The 17,146-nt window shown below is 42.5% G+C and overlaps 1 protein-coding gene and 1 non-coding gene across 2 annotated transcripts; both read left to right on the top strand.

Annotated features, from left to right (window-relative positions):
* Positions 1 to 2,200: 2,200 nt before the first annotated feature.
* Positions 2,201 to 16,902, top strand: ankrd16 (ankyrin repeat domain 16). Its single transcript, XM_056277722.1, has 7 exons — positions 2,201 to 2,767; positions 9,646 to 9,866; positions 10,281 to 10,323; positions 11,655 to 11,763; positions 11,863 to 12,024; positions 14,723 to 14,801; positions 16,606 to 16,902. The coding sequence occupies exons 1-7, from the start codon at positions 2,442 to 2,444 to the stop codon at positions 16,746 to 16,748; spliced, it is 1,083 nt and encodes a 360-aa protein (XP_056133697.1). The 5' UTR covers positions 2,201 to 2,441; the 3' UTR covers positions 16,749 to 16,902.
* On the top strand, positions 2,828 to 2,915 carry trnay-gua (transfer RNA tyrosine (anticodon GUA)). Its single transcript is given in 2 exon segments — positions 2,828 to 2,864; positions 2,880 to 2,915. It is a non-coding gene; the product is annotated as a tRNA-Tyr (tRNA).
* Positions 16,903 to 17,146: the final 244 nt, after the last annotated feature.

Below are 17,146 nucleotides of genomic sequence, written 5' to 3'. Positions count from 1 at the left end.
CCCCCCCTCTCTCTCTCCCCCCCCCTCTCTCTCTCGCTCCCCCCCTCTCTCCCCCCCTCCCCCCCCCTCTCTCTCTCTGACTTTTTTCCAGATGTGACTCCTCTTGTTCACCGCTGGACAGGCGAGCGCTGGCTCGAGCTGTCCGGGATCTGCCAAAGAGAATGACGCGCGCTGATCACAGCTCGTGACGAGAGCGTCCTTGTCTCGTTTCTGCGGAGGAAAATTAAGTTTTTAAAGCCACCGAAACAAAAAGGTCGAAAATGAAATAAGACGGGCCGTCGGTCCCCCAAAACCAAAATCTTGTGACTGGATTATGAAAATAGACGACTTTAAGATATCGTGTTGTAAAAGATACATCTCATAAGAACTTGCTTTAGATATTTAGTTTTCATAGGTTTACATTCAGTTGTCGTGTTATTACGCTTCATTTGCGCACAAGCCATAAACTGCAAGTCCCGGTGCGGGGGCAATAATGGGATGGACGATTAAAATTATACCCCGAGTTGCTTTGTGTTATAATTCACTATTCATGTTGGGGTAACACTTTAGTATGGGGAACATAGATGTCACTTTAGTATGGGGAACATATTCTAAGTAACAAAAACTTAATTTACAGTAATTTAACACTATGAACACTTGTACTTTTGTGTTTTGTTATGTAAGAACAGACCATATTCATTAAGTGCTAGTAAGGGAGAATAACTCTTCTTGTGGTACTACCACCTTATAAAGTACACACCTACTTCATGGTGTATATGTTCCCCATACTAAAGTGTTACCCATTTCTGTTTCCTTGAATGACTTTAGCCCCACAATAGAGGCATTTACTAAGATTACATCTACGGATTTGTTTGCATGAAATCAATAATTTGCATGCAAACACTAACACAAAAACTACTCTACCAGTACACTTCTACGTCTGCAGCTAGTACAACTGCTTGGCGAGCAATGGCACCCTCAAGATGTTTATTCTCCACGCTAACTGTGTCTTTACTCCACCCATATACTAAACCAGTGGTTCTCAACCTTTTTGGGGTCCTGGACCCCCTGCGTATTTTTGATCTACCCTGAGGACCCCTCCACCTGATCTTGGGGGGAGGGGGGTTGCAATTTGATAGAAACAGTAGAAACTGCATTTTAAATTGCATTATAGCATTTATTCACTCTTTGGGGCCAAAATAAGAGCTTTCAGTTGTAACTTAGATATAGTTAACAAAACAGAATTCTTATGCAGTAACTTTCAGATATATGTAACAACACAGAATATGTATTCAGTAACTTTCAGATATATGTAACAAAACAGAATATGTATTCATTAACTTTCAGATATATGTAACAAAACAGAATATGTATTCAGTAACTTTCAGATATATGTAACAACCAGAATATGTATTCAGTAACTTTCAGATATATGTAACAACACAGAATATGTATTCATTAACTTTCAGATATATGTAACAAAACAGAATATGTATTCAGTAACTTTCAGATATATGTAACAAAACAGAATATGTATTCAGTAACTTTCAGATATATGTAACAACTGAGTTTTTATGCAGTAACTTTTAACAATTCAAACGGGAGCGAGATCTCTTATTAAAATACAACAAATTACACTTGTGAAACAGATGTAATTAGAGAAAAAAGTCCTGTTAGCCTTTATAGTTTAGGTAGATAAAGGTCTCAGTCACATTTGAGTAAAACAATCCTATTTCTATAAATGTCATAGGATCTTTTTTTTAAAGACATTTTATTTTCACGGACCCCTTGCAATGACACCACGGACCACTAGGGGTCCGCGGACCTCCGGTTGAGAACACTGGTTTAGGTAGATAAAGGTCTCAGTCACATCTGAGTAAAACAATCCTATTTCTATAAATGTCATAGGATCTTTTTTTAAAAGACATTTTATTTTCACGGACCCCTTGCAATGACACCACGGACCACTAGGGGTCCGCGGACCCCCGGTTGAGAAACACTGGTTTAGGTAGATAAAGGTCTCAGTCACATCTGAGTAAAACAATCATATTTCTATAAATGTCATAGGATCTTTTTTTTTAAGATATTTTATTTTCACGGACCCCTTTCAATTACACCACTGACCACTAGGGGTCCGCGGACCCCCGGTTGAGAAACACTGTACTAAACCGTCAGATTGCACCGACGAGTTTCCCCAAATTAGCTGGTTTAATAACACGGATGGAGTAAAGACACGGTTAGGGTTTTCCCTTTCTGGACCGGGTTTTTCCACTTCTGAGATTAGTTTCACACAAATTTAAACGCTATTTACGAAGCAGCTGGTGAGCAACAAATCGGCGTTAAACCTACGCGACTACTAGTCGCGCCGAAGAGGCGCCGCGGTGTTACGTCACGGTCGGCCGGCGGACGTTCCGCTTTTTTCACGTCGCACGGCCCGCGGCTCGGCTTAACGTCCTCGCGGCATGGAGGAAGGGGCGTTAAAGCGTGTGATAAAGCTCACGCAGGACGGCCGGGTGAGCGCGCTGGAAGCGGAGCTGTGCCGCGGCGGCGCGGCCGCGGCGAACACGCATCTCGGGAGGTCGCGGGACACTCTGCTGCACCACGCCGCCCGCCACGGGCACGCGGACGTGCTCGCGTGCCTGACGCGGCGGCTGGGGATGGACGTGGAGCTGTGCGACCGCGACTTCAAGAGGCCGCTGCACGAGGCTGCGTCCGCGGGGCACGCTGAATGCGTGAGGTTTCTGATCGGCGAGGGAGCGACAGTGGACTGTTTAAAGAAGGGCGACTGGTAATTATGATGTGATGGTGATCTGTATTAAACAACGTCTGTCCGCAGAGCAACTCAACACCTTCGATAGCTCAGTTGGTAGAGCGGAGGACTGTAGTGGCTCATAGCTGAAATCCTTAGGTCGCTGGTTCGAATCCGGCTCGAAGGAAACTTTTTTCCTGCGTTGTTCCGAGGAAGTAGACAGTATATGTTCTACTAGGAGAGCCCCGCTACAATGTAGCGGTTTGCTTATCCACCCATCTAAATCTCCCTCCTCCTCTTCGTCCTGCCAGCTAACCGCCTTCCCCCTGCCCCTAACCCCCCCCCACTCTCCACTCCCCACTCCAACTCCCTCCCCCCCAAAGGCTCAGAATCATCTGAAATGCCGAGAAAAGTGCTTTTTAGCCATTTTTAGAAATATGCATATTTTGCATATTTATGCATAATTATGCATAATTATGCACAATTTTAATTTTCTGGGATTTTTCCCTTACTCTCTGAGACAATACCTACCACCTCCAAAAAGAATTAGGATCATAAGTGCTTTAGTGTTCGGTCCCGCTATCTACACTAACACACACACACTAACACCACACACACACACCTTACGAAAATATAGGAGTAGATATTATTTCAAATCATACGGAATAGAATCGCTGTATGTCTCTGAAAACACCTTGATATGTAAAAGCCAGTTTGAAGTCAGTAAACGAAATATGCTGATAAATATACAAATTTAGCCTTTTAAGAAGACAAATGTTTGTCTTCGTACACACATACGACGAAATTCGTTCTCTGCGTTTCACCTATCTCATGCAGCTGCCCACTGCAGTGCATTTTATGCCAATACATTGTATAGCTAATTATGATTATTATATGTAAATCATAATTATACTAATGCCAATGCTTTTGTACTGAAATGTTATATGATTATGCTACTAATAACACAACTACCACCATTAATCATACTACTGCTACAACGGTTATACTATAAGTAATATGATAACGCTTATATATTATACCTCTCATATACTAACAATGATATACTAACACTGTCACACACACCATCACAAACAAAGCACCGGACACCCCCTCAACCCAGCGCCAAACAAAATACCCCAATGAAAGTCTTTGTCAGCATCTGTGTACCCATGTCTCCCGTGACCCACTGAATATCATATAAGTCTGTTTGGAGTATGTACTTTTACCTGTGTACTCTAAGTGCAGAGATGTATATGCATGGAGAGGAAACTTACATTATAATGTACAGGTCGTGCCAACACATGTCCTCAAGCAGGACTGTGAAAAAAATCACGGCCTGTCCAGGGTGTCTCCCCGCCTGCTGCCCAGCGACTGCTGGAATAGGCTGCAGCATCCCCGCGACCCTGAGAGCAGGATAGGGCAGTTCAGATAATGGATGGATGCTTATAATAAAGTAGACTAACATACTTTTAGTAATACAACTATGCTGTACTATTATACTATCAAATTGCACTAATTAGAAATATTAAGAAATATAGAAAAGGACTAGAAAATTCTAGAATCTAACATACTATTATTTTTTCAGACCACAACAGCACCCCCCCGCAGACACCCACAGATACTGACACTGCACCCCCCCCCCTGACCATCTCTCCACACCAGACGTGACATACGCCTACATACATGCACACACACTCATATACACAAACACAGTGCAGTATATCTATATGCTCTACTGTGGCCTTTGTACATGAACACTTTGCATAAAGCCTGCACTATTCAAATTCAAATATAATAATAATAACAGTAAATTATCCTGTAAATAACTCTTATTCTACAACAACTTCTTATTCTGTAAATACCCGCAATGTTAGATTAGCTTCGCCAGCCTTGGTTCACTGTTTACCCGGGGCCAGAGTCTTCGACGTAGAGGATAATCTTAGGGTGCTGGCGTCACGGAGGGAGAGTCAGGGAACCCAGGCACACAGCACCACTACTTTCAGCAACGTTGTTATTCATGTCGGCACCAATAATGCGAGGATGAAGCAATCAAGAGATCACAAAAGCCAGCCTAGCCAGAATGCTTGAGTTTGCCAGAAAGATGTGTCGGCATCGATTACTTGTCTCTGGTCCCTTACCTGTGAGGGGTAATGATGAGATGTACAGTAGGCTAATGAACCGCTGGCTGGCTCGTTACTGTAATGAGCAGGGATTCGGCTTCGTTGATAACTGGCCTTCTTTCTGGGGCCGCCCTTACCTGCTGAAAGCGGACGGCATTCACCCTACTGGGGATGGCGCCGCTCTTTTGTCTAGCAATATAGATAGCCGTTTACGTTTAGTTTGACACTAGGGATTTATCATTCAGCAGGTTGCAGGTGATTATAGAGCCTGCGAGGTTTAAATCTAGTGCGGATGTGGAGTCAAGTAGTTTAATTAATATGATTAGTCAGGGAATTTCTCATAGTGTAGATTATCAGTCTGATAGCTTGGTCTATAACATTGAGACTGTCTCCCTGCCCTGCTGTATTGCTCCCAAGCTCTCCTCCCCTAAATGTGTGAATCACAATGATCTAGTAATTATTCCTACCACTGGTCGTGGTGAAATGTTCAACAAAGTACCTAATAATCTACAGAACCAAACAGCTAATGTTACCAAGAATGTGACCACATATCGTCCAAAGCGTTGGTTGCCAAAACTGTCAACAAGGTGTCTTAATATGATTGGGTTATGTGAAACATGGCTGAAACCAAATGTTTTCCTTGCCTTAAATGAAGCTTCCCCACCTGACTATACTTATGCCCATGTAGCTCAGGCAAATAAACAAGGTGGGGGATGTTGCTTTAATATATAAATCTATTTTCAGTCTGACTTCTAGACTCGAATCTAAATTCCAGTCTTTTGAGTCTCTTGTTCTTGGTCCATCTCCCTCAGCCATGAATAGACTTGGCTCAGTCCAAATTGTGATACTCTATCGGCCTCCTGGCTGTTACTCATTGTTTCTTGAAGAATTTGGAGAATTTGTCTCAGGCCTTGTTACTCACTCTGATGAGATTCTAATTCTTGGTGATTTCAATATTCATCCGAATAAGGCTGCTGATCCTCTAAGTAAAGCCTTCCTGGCACTAGTTGATACTTTTGAGTTCACTCAGTTTGTTCAAGAGTCGACTCATTGCAGTGGTAACACCCTTGATTTGGTTGGATAGCTGTTTCTGATCTGAAGGTCTTGCCAACCACATCTGCTGTGTCAGATCATTTTATCATCAAATTTGAAGCTTTATTGGCCTGTCCAGTTAATGTCAGCACAGATGTAATTACCACTCGCCGTATTGGTCCCTCCACTGCAGCTGCATTTGGCCAGCAGTTGCCTGAAGTCTTGGCTCCTTTCACTGTGGTAACTGACTCTGTTGAAAATTTCACTGGTGACTTAAATGTGGCCCTCTCTCGTCTCCTCGATTCAGTTGCACCTCTCACTACCAGAGCTAGGCGACTAAAGACGCCTACACCCTGGTTTAATGATGAGACACGTGCTCTTCAGCGGACCTGCAGGAGACTGGAACGTAAATGGCGAAAATCAAAATTGGAAGTTTTTTACCTATCGTGGCACGAGTGTTTATTGAAATACAAGCGTGCTTTATCTACTGCAAAAACATCATATCTCTCTCACTTAATAAATATTAATAAACATAACCCCAGATTTCTCTTTGGTACTGTATCTAAACTTATTAAAAAGCAGTCGTCTAGTAGCTGCTCACCATTCACAGCTCATGAATTTCTAGATTTTTTCTGCAATAAGGTTGATGAGATCTTAAACAAAATTAGTTCTTCAACTCCATCTACTCCTGCAGATCCTGTCTTACTAAATTCATATCTACACAATGAGTCACTGACAGTCCCAGTTATTACAGCTTTTGAGACTATCTCTCTTGATTCTTAGACCAAGTTCATGTCAGCTTCTAAACCAACTGCTTGCCTACTTGATTCCTTACCAGCAAAACTTTTTAAAGACCTCTGGCCTTTTCTTGGACCTACAATGCTAGACATTGTTAATTTATCACTTACTACTGGCATTGTTCCCAGCAGTTTTAAGACAGCTGTGGTTAAACCTCTACTTAAAAAAACCGCACCTCGATCCAGGGTCTCTTAATAACTATCGAACAGTCTCTAATCTTCAATTTTTCCCTAAAGTACTAGGAGAGTTGTGTATCAACAACTTTCGACCCATATAAAAGAAAACCATCTACGTATATGACCCTTTTCATTCAGCTTTCAGGCCCTGTCACTCCACTGAAACTGCTCTGACCAGAGTGGTGAATGATCTTTTATTAGCTATCGACTCTGATTCCACTTCTGTGCTTCTACTACTGGACCTCAGTGCAGCCTTTGACACCATTGATCACGGTATACTATTAGATAGAATAAATTGTAATTGGTGTCTCTGGTTGAGCTCTCTCATGGCTTAAGTCCTACTTATCTGGAAGAACACATTGTGTCTGCTATAGTAATATTATATCAAAATTTTCTGACGTTAAATGTGGTGTGCCTCAGGGCTCAGTTCTTGGCCCTCTACTTTTCTCTCTTTACATTACACCTCTTGGCCAAATTATACGCCGTTATGGAATAAATTTCCATTGCTATGCTGATGATACTCAGTTGTATGTGCCTATAAGGGCTGATGATCATACTCAAATGACTAACTCAGAGGCCTGCTTGGCTATTGTGAAAAACTGGATGTCACTTAACTTTCTACTTTTAAATTCAGATAAAACCGAGATGCTGGTCATCGGCCCTGCTAGACAGAGACACCAATTTGATCAAGTAACGATAACAATCGACAACTCTGTGGTTTCACAAAGTGTGGCAGCCAAAAATCTTGGTGTTACGTTTGATCCCAGCCTTTCCTTTGATAAGCACATTAAAGAAATCACCAAGACTGCCTTTTTTCACTTATGTGACATAGCTAAAATTCGGTCTTTTCTCTCCATGGCTGATGCAGAGACTCTAATACATGCATTTGTTTCATCCAGACTTGATTACTGTAATGTTCCGTTTTCAGGTCTGCCACATTCTAGTACTAAAAGTCTTCAGATGGTTCAGAATGCTGCTGCCATAATCCTAACAAAATCTAGGAAATTTGACCATATTACACCAATTCTTGCCTCCCTTCATTGGCTTCCTATCCATGTTAGATCAGAATACAAGGTGCTTCTGCTGACTTATAAAATCCTAAATGGGCTTGCCCCATCTTACCTGTCTGATCTTGTTAAACCGTACATTCCATCTTGAGCTCTTCGTTCTCAAAATACAGGGCTCCTGTGTTTACCCAAAGTTAAAAAGAAGTCAGCTGGTGGCAGCAGGGCCTTTTCCTATCGGGCTCCGTTGTTCTTGTGGAATAACCTGCCTGCTGCCATCAGACAATCGGAGTCTGTTGAGATCTGTAAATCTAAACTTAAAACTCATCTTTTTGCCTTAGCTTACAATTAGTTGCCTTTAAGTTGAGTGCTTCACAACTGGTACTGCATGGCGGGTTGGTTTTCTGTCTCAATGAATTTACCAACCACAGTTCTGCCAACGAGATTATAGCGTATAGATTATGACGAGTTGATGACTTAATTGATTATGACTAATGACTATTGCAAACTGTTCTCTTCTCTCACATGTCTTTTCTCTCTCTCTGAATGATGTCCTCTCCTTTCTCTTTTTCTGTGTTTGAATGGTGTCATGTGAGTCTCCCTTGTGTGCACGTGCAGTCGGTTCCCCTCCCAGGTCTCCGTGGTGACGTTGGTCGCCACTTGAACGCTGCCTGCCCTTCCTCTCCTCACATAATTTTTTTTACATGATGATGCTGGTCGCGTGGCTTGGGTCCTGGACTGGTCCGATGGCGTCTGGACACTGCTTGGCATCCTGTGCATCACATTCTTCATAAATTTTATAAATCCATTATAATTCTGTTATCCTCTTTCAATGTTGTATTGTGTAAATTGCGTAAACACAACATCTATTGCACGCTGTCCGTCTTGGGAGAGAGATCCCTCCTCTGTTGCTCTCCCTGAGGTTTCTTCCTATTTTTTCTCCCTGTTAAAGGCTTTTTTAGGGAGTTGTCCCTTATCCGACGAGAGGGTCTAAGGACAGGATGTTGTGTCGCTGTTAAGCCCACTGAAGCGAATTTGTAATTTGTGATACTGGGCTATACAAATAAAATTGATTTTTTTTTTTTTTAGGAAATAACTTCTTATTTAAAAATTATCATTTAACATTTTGTAAATAGAGTGCTTGACATATTCTCTGGCGGCGCGATGGTGCAGTGGTTAGCACGGTCGCCTCACAGCGAGAAGGTCCTGGGTTCGAGCCCCGGGGCAGTCCAGCCTTGGTGGGTCATCCCGGGTCGTCCTCTGTGTGGAGTTTGCATGTTCTCCCCGTGTCTGTGTGGGTTTCCGCTGGGGGCTCCAGTTTCCTCCCACAGTCCAAAGACATGTAGGTCAGGTGAACTGGCCATACTAAATTGTCCCTAGGTATGAATGTGTGTGTGTGTGTGTCGGCCCTGTGATGGCCTGGCGGCCTGTCCAGGGTGTCTCCCTGCCGCCGCCCAATGACTGCTGGAATAGGCTCCAGCATCCCCGAGAGTAGGATAAGAGGTTAAGATAACGGATGGATGGATGGACATATTCTCTGTGTTTCCCCATTATTGCACCCATTTCTATGTATTTTCATGTTGTCTTGTATATATACATTTTATTATTCTTATAACTTTCACCTCACTGTTGCTGTTCCTTTTCCCCCCTCTTGCACCAAACATACCGAGTCAAATTCCTTGCATGTTCCTGAACTACCTGGCAACAAATATGATTCTGATTCTGAACAAGCGACGAATACGCCGTAAAGATAACGCAAAAATTGCTGCCTCCCCACTTTCACTCAGGACTCCTCTCATGATGGCCTGCACTCGAAGAAACCTGGGGGTCATTAAGGAGCTGCTGACCCACGGAGCCGACCCCGGGCTGAAAAACAAAGATGGCTGGAACTCTTTCCACATAGCTTGCAGGGAGGGCCACCCCGAGGTCATACAACACCTCCTGTGTGTCGCCCCGGGTGTTTGGGAGACAGCAAGCAAAACCCTCAGGACGCCCCTCCACACCGCAGGTAAAGGAAACTCCTACATGATCATAAACACAGGATGGGGATCCAAGAGTTGCTAGTTCGGCGACCCGAATCGGAAAGAAGCCCCGCTCTTCTCCCGCCTCTCAACCAATGAGATCTGCTGCAAACTTACAGCAGATCTGAGCAGCTCTTATCAATCAGTCAGTACGAGACGGTGCCGCTGTCCGGTATAGGTTGGTGAGTTAGTGACAACCAGACAGACTTATTATTCTCTTTACCAAGTCCCCGTACTCTGATGTCCTTGTGGAAGCAAAAATACAATCCCCCTGAATGGGGTCAACATATTAATAGAGTGCTGTTATTGAAAATGGGATGTTCTGTTGTATTTTCTGTTGTTTTAGTGATTCCAAAACAATACTCTTCTGTTCAAACTCTACCGTTTTGTTCCCCATATAGCCATGCATGGCTGTGAGGAAGTGACCAGGCTGTTGTTAGAGAGGTAGGTGGATGTCGGCTCTTATTTCTTTACACACGGGGAGCTCAGAGTTGGATTAATTTTACGTTTTGTCCTCGTGAGTTGTCTGCTTGTTCCTTTTCTTGCATCAAATGATGCTTTATTGCTTTATTGCTTTTAGTTATTTGCAGTTAGACATTTTGGTAACACTTTAGTATGGGGAACGTAGTCACCATTAATTAGGTGCTTATTAGCATGCAAATTAGCAACATATTGGCTCTTAATTGGTCATTATTACGTACTCATTAATGCCTTATTCTGCATGGCCTTATTATACAACCAGTAGGCCATGAACTATGAGTTTTCCCTCTATAACCTCAGAAGTATTGCTTATTAGTAGTACCATCTCAATATGCTTTGCTTAGTATGGCCTTTATAAGGTGGTAGTACCACAAGAAGAGTTATTCTCCCTTACTAACACTTAATGAATATGCTCTGTTCTTACATAACAACACACAACACTACAAGTGTTCATAGTGTTAAATTACTGTAAATTAAGTTTTTGTTACTTAGAATATGTTCCCCATGCTAAAGTGACATCTTGATCATTACTAATTCACTAGTAATTAAGTTTTTTTATGTTCCCCATACTAAAGTGTTACCGACATTTTTTATGTTTGACTCGGGCGATCGAATATGTTCTATATTCAACACGTAGATACCATCATGAGAATCAGTTTTGTTGGCCAAGTGTGATTGTATATGAGGTGAGTGCCTTGGTATGTTTGTCCAAGTTAGTAGGTAAAAGTAAATGTAGTAGGTTTAGGTAGCAAAAAGTTAGTATAACAAGTATTAAAAAAGGAAAAAATACGAGTGCAGATCTAAGCATGACCGATACAATGTAATAGGTGGAACACAGTAGGGATGTGCTGGAAGTAGACTATGATAAGCATTGTAACGGCTTTTGCAAAGTTCAAAGTTCAAATTCTTTATTTGTCACATGTGCAAAGCAACATTGAGTCATTCTGAACAATGAAATGCTTGTGGCCAGGGGTCGGGTCGGCAACGTATGCAGAAACGAGTTATAACATTGACAACATGAAGGCATTGATAGAAGATAAGGGTACAAAAGCAAGGCAGTAATAAGGATTAATAGGTTATTTACAAGATCAGTAATTTACAGGGTCTACAAGGGTTAAAAGGTATGTCCCATTCTCGGTGCAGAATGCAGTGCGATGCAGATCTTAGCTGAGCAGTGCAAAATGAAATGTGCACTGTATGAGCATCAGGTATGTGCAGGGGGCCCATACAAACAGTTTCTGAGTATGCAGGCTTGTTTTTGTTGGGCTCAATTCTGCCATGCTGGATGCTTTCAGGTGCAGCTACACACCAGACAGCCGAGACAGCTGCGGGGTCACTCCTTTCATGGACGCCATCAGGAATGGACACGTCTCTGTGGCGAAGCTACTTTTGGAGAAGCACCAGGTACGTCTCAGTGCAGTATTTCTAGGTGTAAAATGGAAAAGTGAAACAAATCTCCTTTATCTAAATGAACTCTTGGTTATAGTGTGTTGTCTTCTGCAGGCATCTCCAACGGCTTGTGACATACTCGGGGCTCAGCCCGTGCACCAGGTAGCAGTCACCGGCCAAGAGGAGGCGCTGCGGTTCTTAGTGGGCCAGCTCAACGCGGACGTGAACCAGAAAGCAACCGGCATCCAGCTCACCGCCCTGCATTACGCCGCCAAGGTTTGGTGCTCTCTGGAGCTCTGCAGGCCCATTTCAACTCAGTTTCAGAACTCACAGTGTGTCCATGGATGTCCATTTTTACTATCGGTGTGGTTGATAGTTAAATAAATTCGGTTAAACAGTTTAAACAAGGTCACGTACAAATCACAGACCATAGTAAACACTGGCCACAAACTGAATAATGAAAATCAGAGGAAACTTTTTTTTTACCGCCCCCCCCAAAAAAAGAGAAAAGAAACAAACGTCTTATTGTTCACACATCAGTTTGTCATGATTCAAAGTTGTGTCATAACAGCTGACCTAAATGACCGAGAGTACAATCCATTTATCGACCAATAATAAGAACTATAAACCCACCGCTAAAAATGGATGCTACCGCCTCCAAAAATGAAACCAACTCAGCGGAGGCTCACACCTCGGGGGTTTAATTCAGCTGCACCAAGCAAGGCCGCTGTATAAGAAACCCTTTACATCAAGGACGTGACTGTATAAGAAACCCTTTACATCAAGGATGTGACTGTATAAGAAACCCTTTACATCAAGGACGTGACTGTATAAGAAACCCTTTACATCAAGGACGTGACTGTATAAGAAACCCTTTACATCAAGGACGTGACTGTATAAGAAACCTTTACATCAAGGATGTGACTGTATAAGAAACCCTTTACATCAAGGATGTGACTGTATAAGAAACCCTTTACATCAAGGACGTGACTGTATAAGAAACCCTTTACATCAAGGACGTGACTGTATAAGAAACCTTTACATCAAGGATGTGACTGTATAAGAAACCCTTTACATCAAGGATGTGACTGTATAAGAAACCTTTACATCAAGGATGTGACTGTATAAGAAACCTTTACATCAAGGACGTGACTGTATAAGAAACCCTTTACATCAAGGATGTGACTGTATAAGAAACCTTTACATCAAGGCCGCTGTATAAGAAACCCTTTACATCAAGGACGTGACTGTATAAGAAACCTTTACATCAAGGCCGCTGTATAAGAAACCCTTTACATCAAGGACGTGACTGTATAAGAAACCCTTTACATCAAGGACGTGACTGTATAAGAAACCCTTTACATCAAGGACGTGACTGTATAAGAAACCTTTACATCAAGGATGTGACTGTATAAGAAACCCTTTACATCAAGGACGTGACTGTATAAGAAACCTTTACATCAAGGCCGCTGTATAAGAAACCTTTACATCAAGGACGTGACTGTATAAGAAACCCTTTACATCAAGGATGTGACTGTATAAGAACCCTTTACATCAAGGACGTGACTGTATAAGAAACCCTTTACATCAAGGACGTGACTGTATAATAAAACCTTTACATCAAGGATGTGACTGTATAAGAAACCCTTTACATCAAGGATGTGACTGTATAAGAAACCTTTAAATCAAGGATGTGACTGTATAAGAAACCCTTTACATCAAGGATGTGACTGTATAAGAAACCTTTACATCAAGGATGTGACTGTATAAGAAACCTTTACATCAAGGACGTGACTGTATAAGAAACCTTTACATCAAAGATGTGACTATAAGAAACCTTTACATCAAGGACGTGACTGTATAAGAAACCATTTACATCAAGGACGTGACTGTATAAGAAACCCTTTACATCAAGGACATGACTGTATAAGAAACCCTTTACATCAAGGACGTGACTGTATAAGAAACCTTTACGTCAAGGACGTGACTGTATAAGAACCCTTTACATCAAGGACGTGGCTGTATAAGAAACCTTTACATCAAGGACGTGACTGTTTTAGAAACCTTTACATCAAGGATGTGACTGTATAAGAAACCTTTACATCAAGGACATGACTGTATAAGAAACCTTTACATCTAGGATGTGACTGTATAAGAAACCTTTACATTAAGGACGTGACTGTATAAGAAACCTTTACATCAAGGACGTGACTGTATAAGAAACCCTTTACATCAAGGACGTGCCTGTATAAGAAACCTTTGCATCAAGGCCGCTGTATAAGAAACCCTTTACATCAAGGACGTGACTGTATAAGAAACCCTTTACATCAAGGATGTGACTGTATAAGAAACCTTTACATCAAGGCCGCTGTATAAGAAACCCTTTACATCAAGGACGTGACTGTATAAGAAACCTTTACATCAAGGCCGCTGTATAAGAAACCCTTTACATCAAGGACGTGACTGTATAAGAAACCCTTTACATCAAGGACGTGACTGTATAAGAAACCCTTTACATCAAGGACGTGACTGTATAAGAAACCCTTTACATCAAGGACGTGACTGTATAAGAAACCTTTACATCAAGGATGTGACTGTATAAGAAACCTTTACATCAAGACCGTGACTGTATAAGAAACCCTTTACATCAAGGACGTGACTGTATAAGAAACCTTTACATCAAGGATGTGACTGTATAAGAAACCCTTTACATCAAGGATGTGACTGTATAAGAAACCTTTACATCAAGGATGTGACTGTATAAGAAACCTTTACATCAAGGACGTGACTGTATAAGAAACCCTTTACATCAAGGACGTGACTGTATAAGAAACCCTTTACATCAAGGACGTGACTGTATAAGAAACCTTTACATCAAGGATGTGACTGTATAAGAAACCCTTTACATCAAGGACGTGACTGTATAAGAAACCCTTTACATCAAGGACGTGACTGTGTGTTTGATGTTTTTCAGGAGGGCCACACGGCCGCTGTAAAAACACTGCTGGATTTGGGAGCGGATCTTCACGTTAAAGACAGAAAGGGACGAACCGGTAAGTGGAATCAGAATCACAGTCTGATTTGTGGGGCGTCTGGGTGGCGTGGCGGTCTAGTCCATTGCCTACCAACACGTGGAATCGCCGGTTCGAATCCCCGTGTTACCGCCGGCTTGGTAGGGCATTCCTACACACACAATTGGCCGTGTCTGTGGGTGGGAAGCCGGATGTGGGTATGTGTCCCGGTCGCTGCACTAGCGCCTCCTCTGGTCAGCTGGGGCGCCTGTTTGGAGGGAGGGGGAACTGGGGGAAATGGCGTGATCCTCCCACGCGCTACGTCCCCCTAGTGAAACTCCTCACTGTCAGGGGAAAAGAAGCGGCTGGTGACTCCACATGTATGGGAGGAGGCATGTGGTAGTCTGCAGCCCTCCCCGGATCGGCAGAGGGGGTGGAGCAGAGACCGGGACGGCTCGGAAGAGTGGGGTGATCGATACAACTGGGGAGAAAAAGGGGGAAACCCCCCCCCCCAAAAAAAGTATGCGAGTGAAATAGTCAGAACCAATATTTTCCTGACTGCAGTAATGAATTTGGTGATGTAGTATTTTTTGTACTGCATATGCAGGTCATCGCCTATTAAAAGACCAGTTGACAGTTTAAAGCTACAATCCTGTAGGCCAGTGGTTCTCAACCTTTTTGGGGGTCCTGGACCCCCCCCCCCTGCGTATTTTTGATCTACCCTGAGGACCCCTCCACCTGATCTTGGGGGAGGGGGGTTGCAATTTGATAGAAACAGTAGAAACTGCATTTTAAATTGCATTATAGTATTTATTCATTCTTTGGGGCAAAAATAAGAGCTTTCAGTTGTAACTTAGATATAGTTAACAAAACAGAATTCTTATGCAGTAACTTTCAGATATATGTAACAAAACAGAATATGTATTCAGTAACTTTCAGATATATGTAACAACACAGAATATGTATTCAGTAACTTTCAGATATATGTAACAAAACAGAATATGTATTCAGTAACTTTCAGATATATGTAACAACACAGAATTCTTATGCAGTAACTTTCAGATATATGTAACAACACAGAATTCTTATGCAGTAACTTTCAGATATATGTAACAAAACAGAATATGTATTCAGTAACTTTCAGATATATGTAACAACACAGAATATGTATGCAGTAACTTTCAGATATATGTAACAAAACAGAATATGTATGCAGTAACTTTCAGATATATGTAACAACACAGAATATGTATTCAGTAACTTTCAGATATATGTAACAAAACAGAATTTTTATGCAGTAAAATACAACAAATTACACTTGTGAAACAGATGTAATTAGAGAAAAAAGTCCTGTCACCCTTTATAGTTTAGGTAGATAAAGGTCTCAGTCACATTTGAGTAAAACAATCCTATTTCTATAAATGGCATAGGATCTTTTTCTTAAAGCTATTTTATTTTCACGGACCCCTTGCAATCACACCCCCCCCCCCGGTTGAGAAACCCTGCTGTAGGTTGTTGTCTTTCTTTACCGCCCCTAACTGCAGCTATGTTTGAGCAACCCGAACCCCAGAGATTCACGTTCGAAAGGAAATACAGTCGCCATTTCTGTTGGGCCGGCACCTGCCAAACACATAAAACAGGGGGGCTGAACCCGGATTTCCGCCGTCACCCCTCCGCTATCTATCACCATATCCTCAGGATATGGTGATAGAGGTTAAAGGTTAAAGTTCAGCCGGTGTAAAAGCCAGACACGGGAGCTCTCCGACTGCCCCGCTGGTCGTAGTAATGTCCTCTGGGAAGGTGTTTTATTCACTGCAAATCTCCGGTTTTCTGTTTCATCCGCCAGCCCTGCATATGGCCTGCATCGGGCAGCACGCAGACACCGCCCGGGCACTCCTGCAGCTGGGGCTGAGAGACTCGGCAGATGAATCCGGCACCACTGCACAGCAGCTGGCCAGGAAACCAGACGTCCTCAACGTGTTTCAGTGAAGCAGTTCGACGATATTCTGCTGCAACATGTAGGAAAAAACATCCCTTTCATGCTACCTAATATTATTATTATTGTATTTAGTGATACGCCCATGAATCCCGGATATGATACGATGGCAGTGTTGTTTGAGTTCGCTGGACTATAGACCACAAGATTGGCGTTGATCCTGCTGCTTACAGTTTACCAGATCAGTTTGAAGCTTGAATTTGGCTGAATGATATTTTTTTTGTCTGGAATATAATAAAACATGACTTCTCTGATAATTTTGTTGTACATTTTCTTGCTGGTGATACTTGATCCAGTGTGGTGAACGGGGCCAGATTAACCAACTGGAGGCCCTGGGGGCCCTCTAACCCCCCACCCACACAACCCTCATACTACTGACCTTAGCAAGGCT

The sequence above is a fragment of the Lampris incognitus genome, chromosome 3, assembly GCF_029633865.1.
Source record: "Lampris incognitus isolate fLamInc1 chromosome 3, fLamInc1.hap2, whole genome shotgun sequence".
Taxonomy (NCBI): domain Eukaryota; kingdom Metazoa; phylum Chordata; class Actinopteri; order Lampriformes; family Lampridae; genus Lampris; species Lampris incognitus.
This window is presented reverse-complemented; position numbering and strand designations above follow the sequence as displayed.

Bases quoted from the DNA above. Each gene is read 5' to 3' on its own strand.
- ankrd16 (XM_056277722.1), top strand. From the start codon at position 2,442: ATGGAGGAAGGGGCGTTAAAGCGTGTGATAAAGCTCACGCAGGACGGC. The intron at 11,764-11,862 runs GTACGTCTCAGT...TGTCTTCTGCAG, and splicing joins TACTTTTGGAGAAGCACCAG to GCATCTCCAACGGCTTGTGA. The intron at 12,025-14,722 runs GTTTGGTGCTCT...GATGTTTTTCAG, and splicing joins CCCTGCATTACGCCGCCAAG to GAGGGCCACACGGCCGCTGT.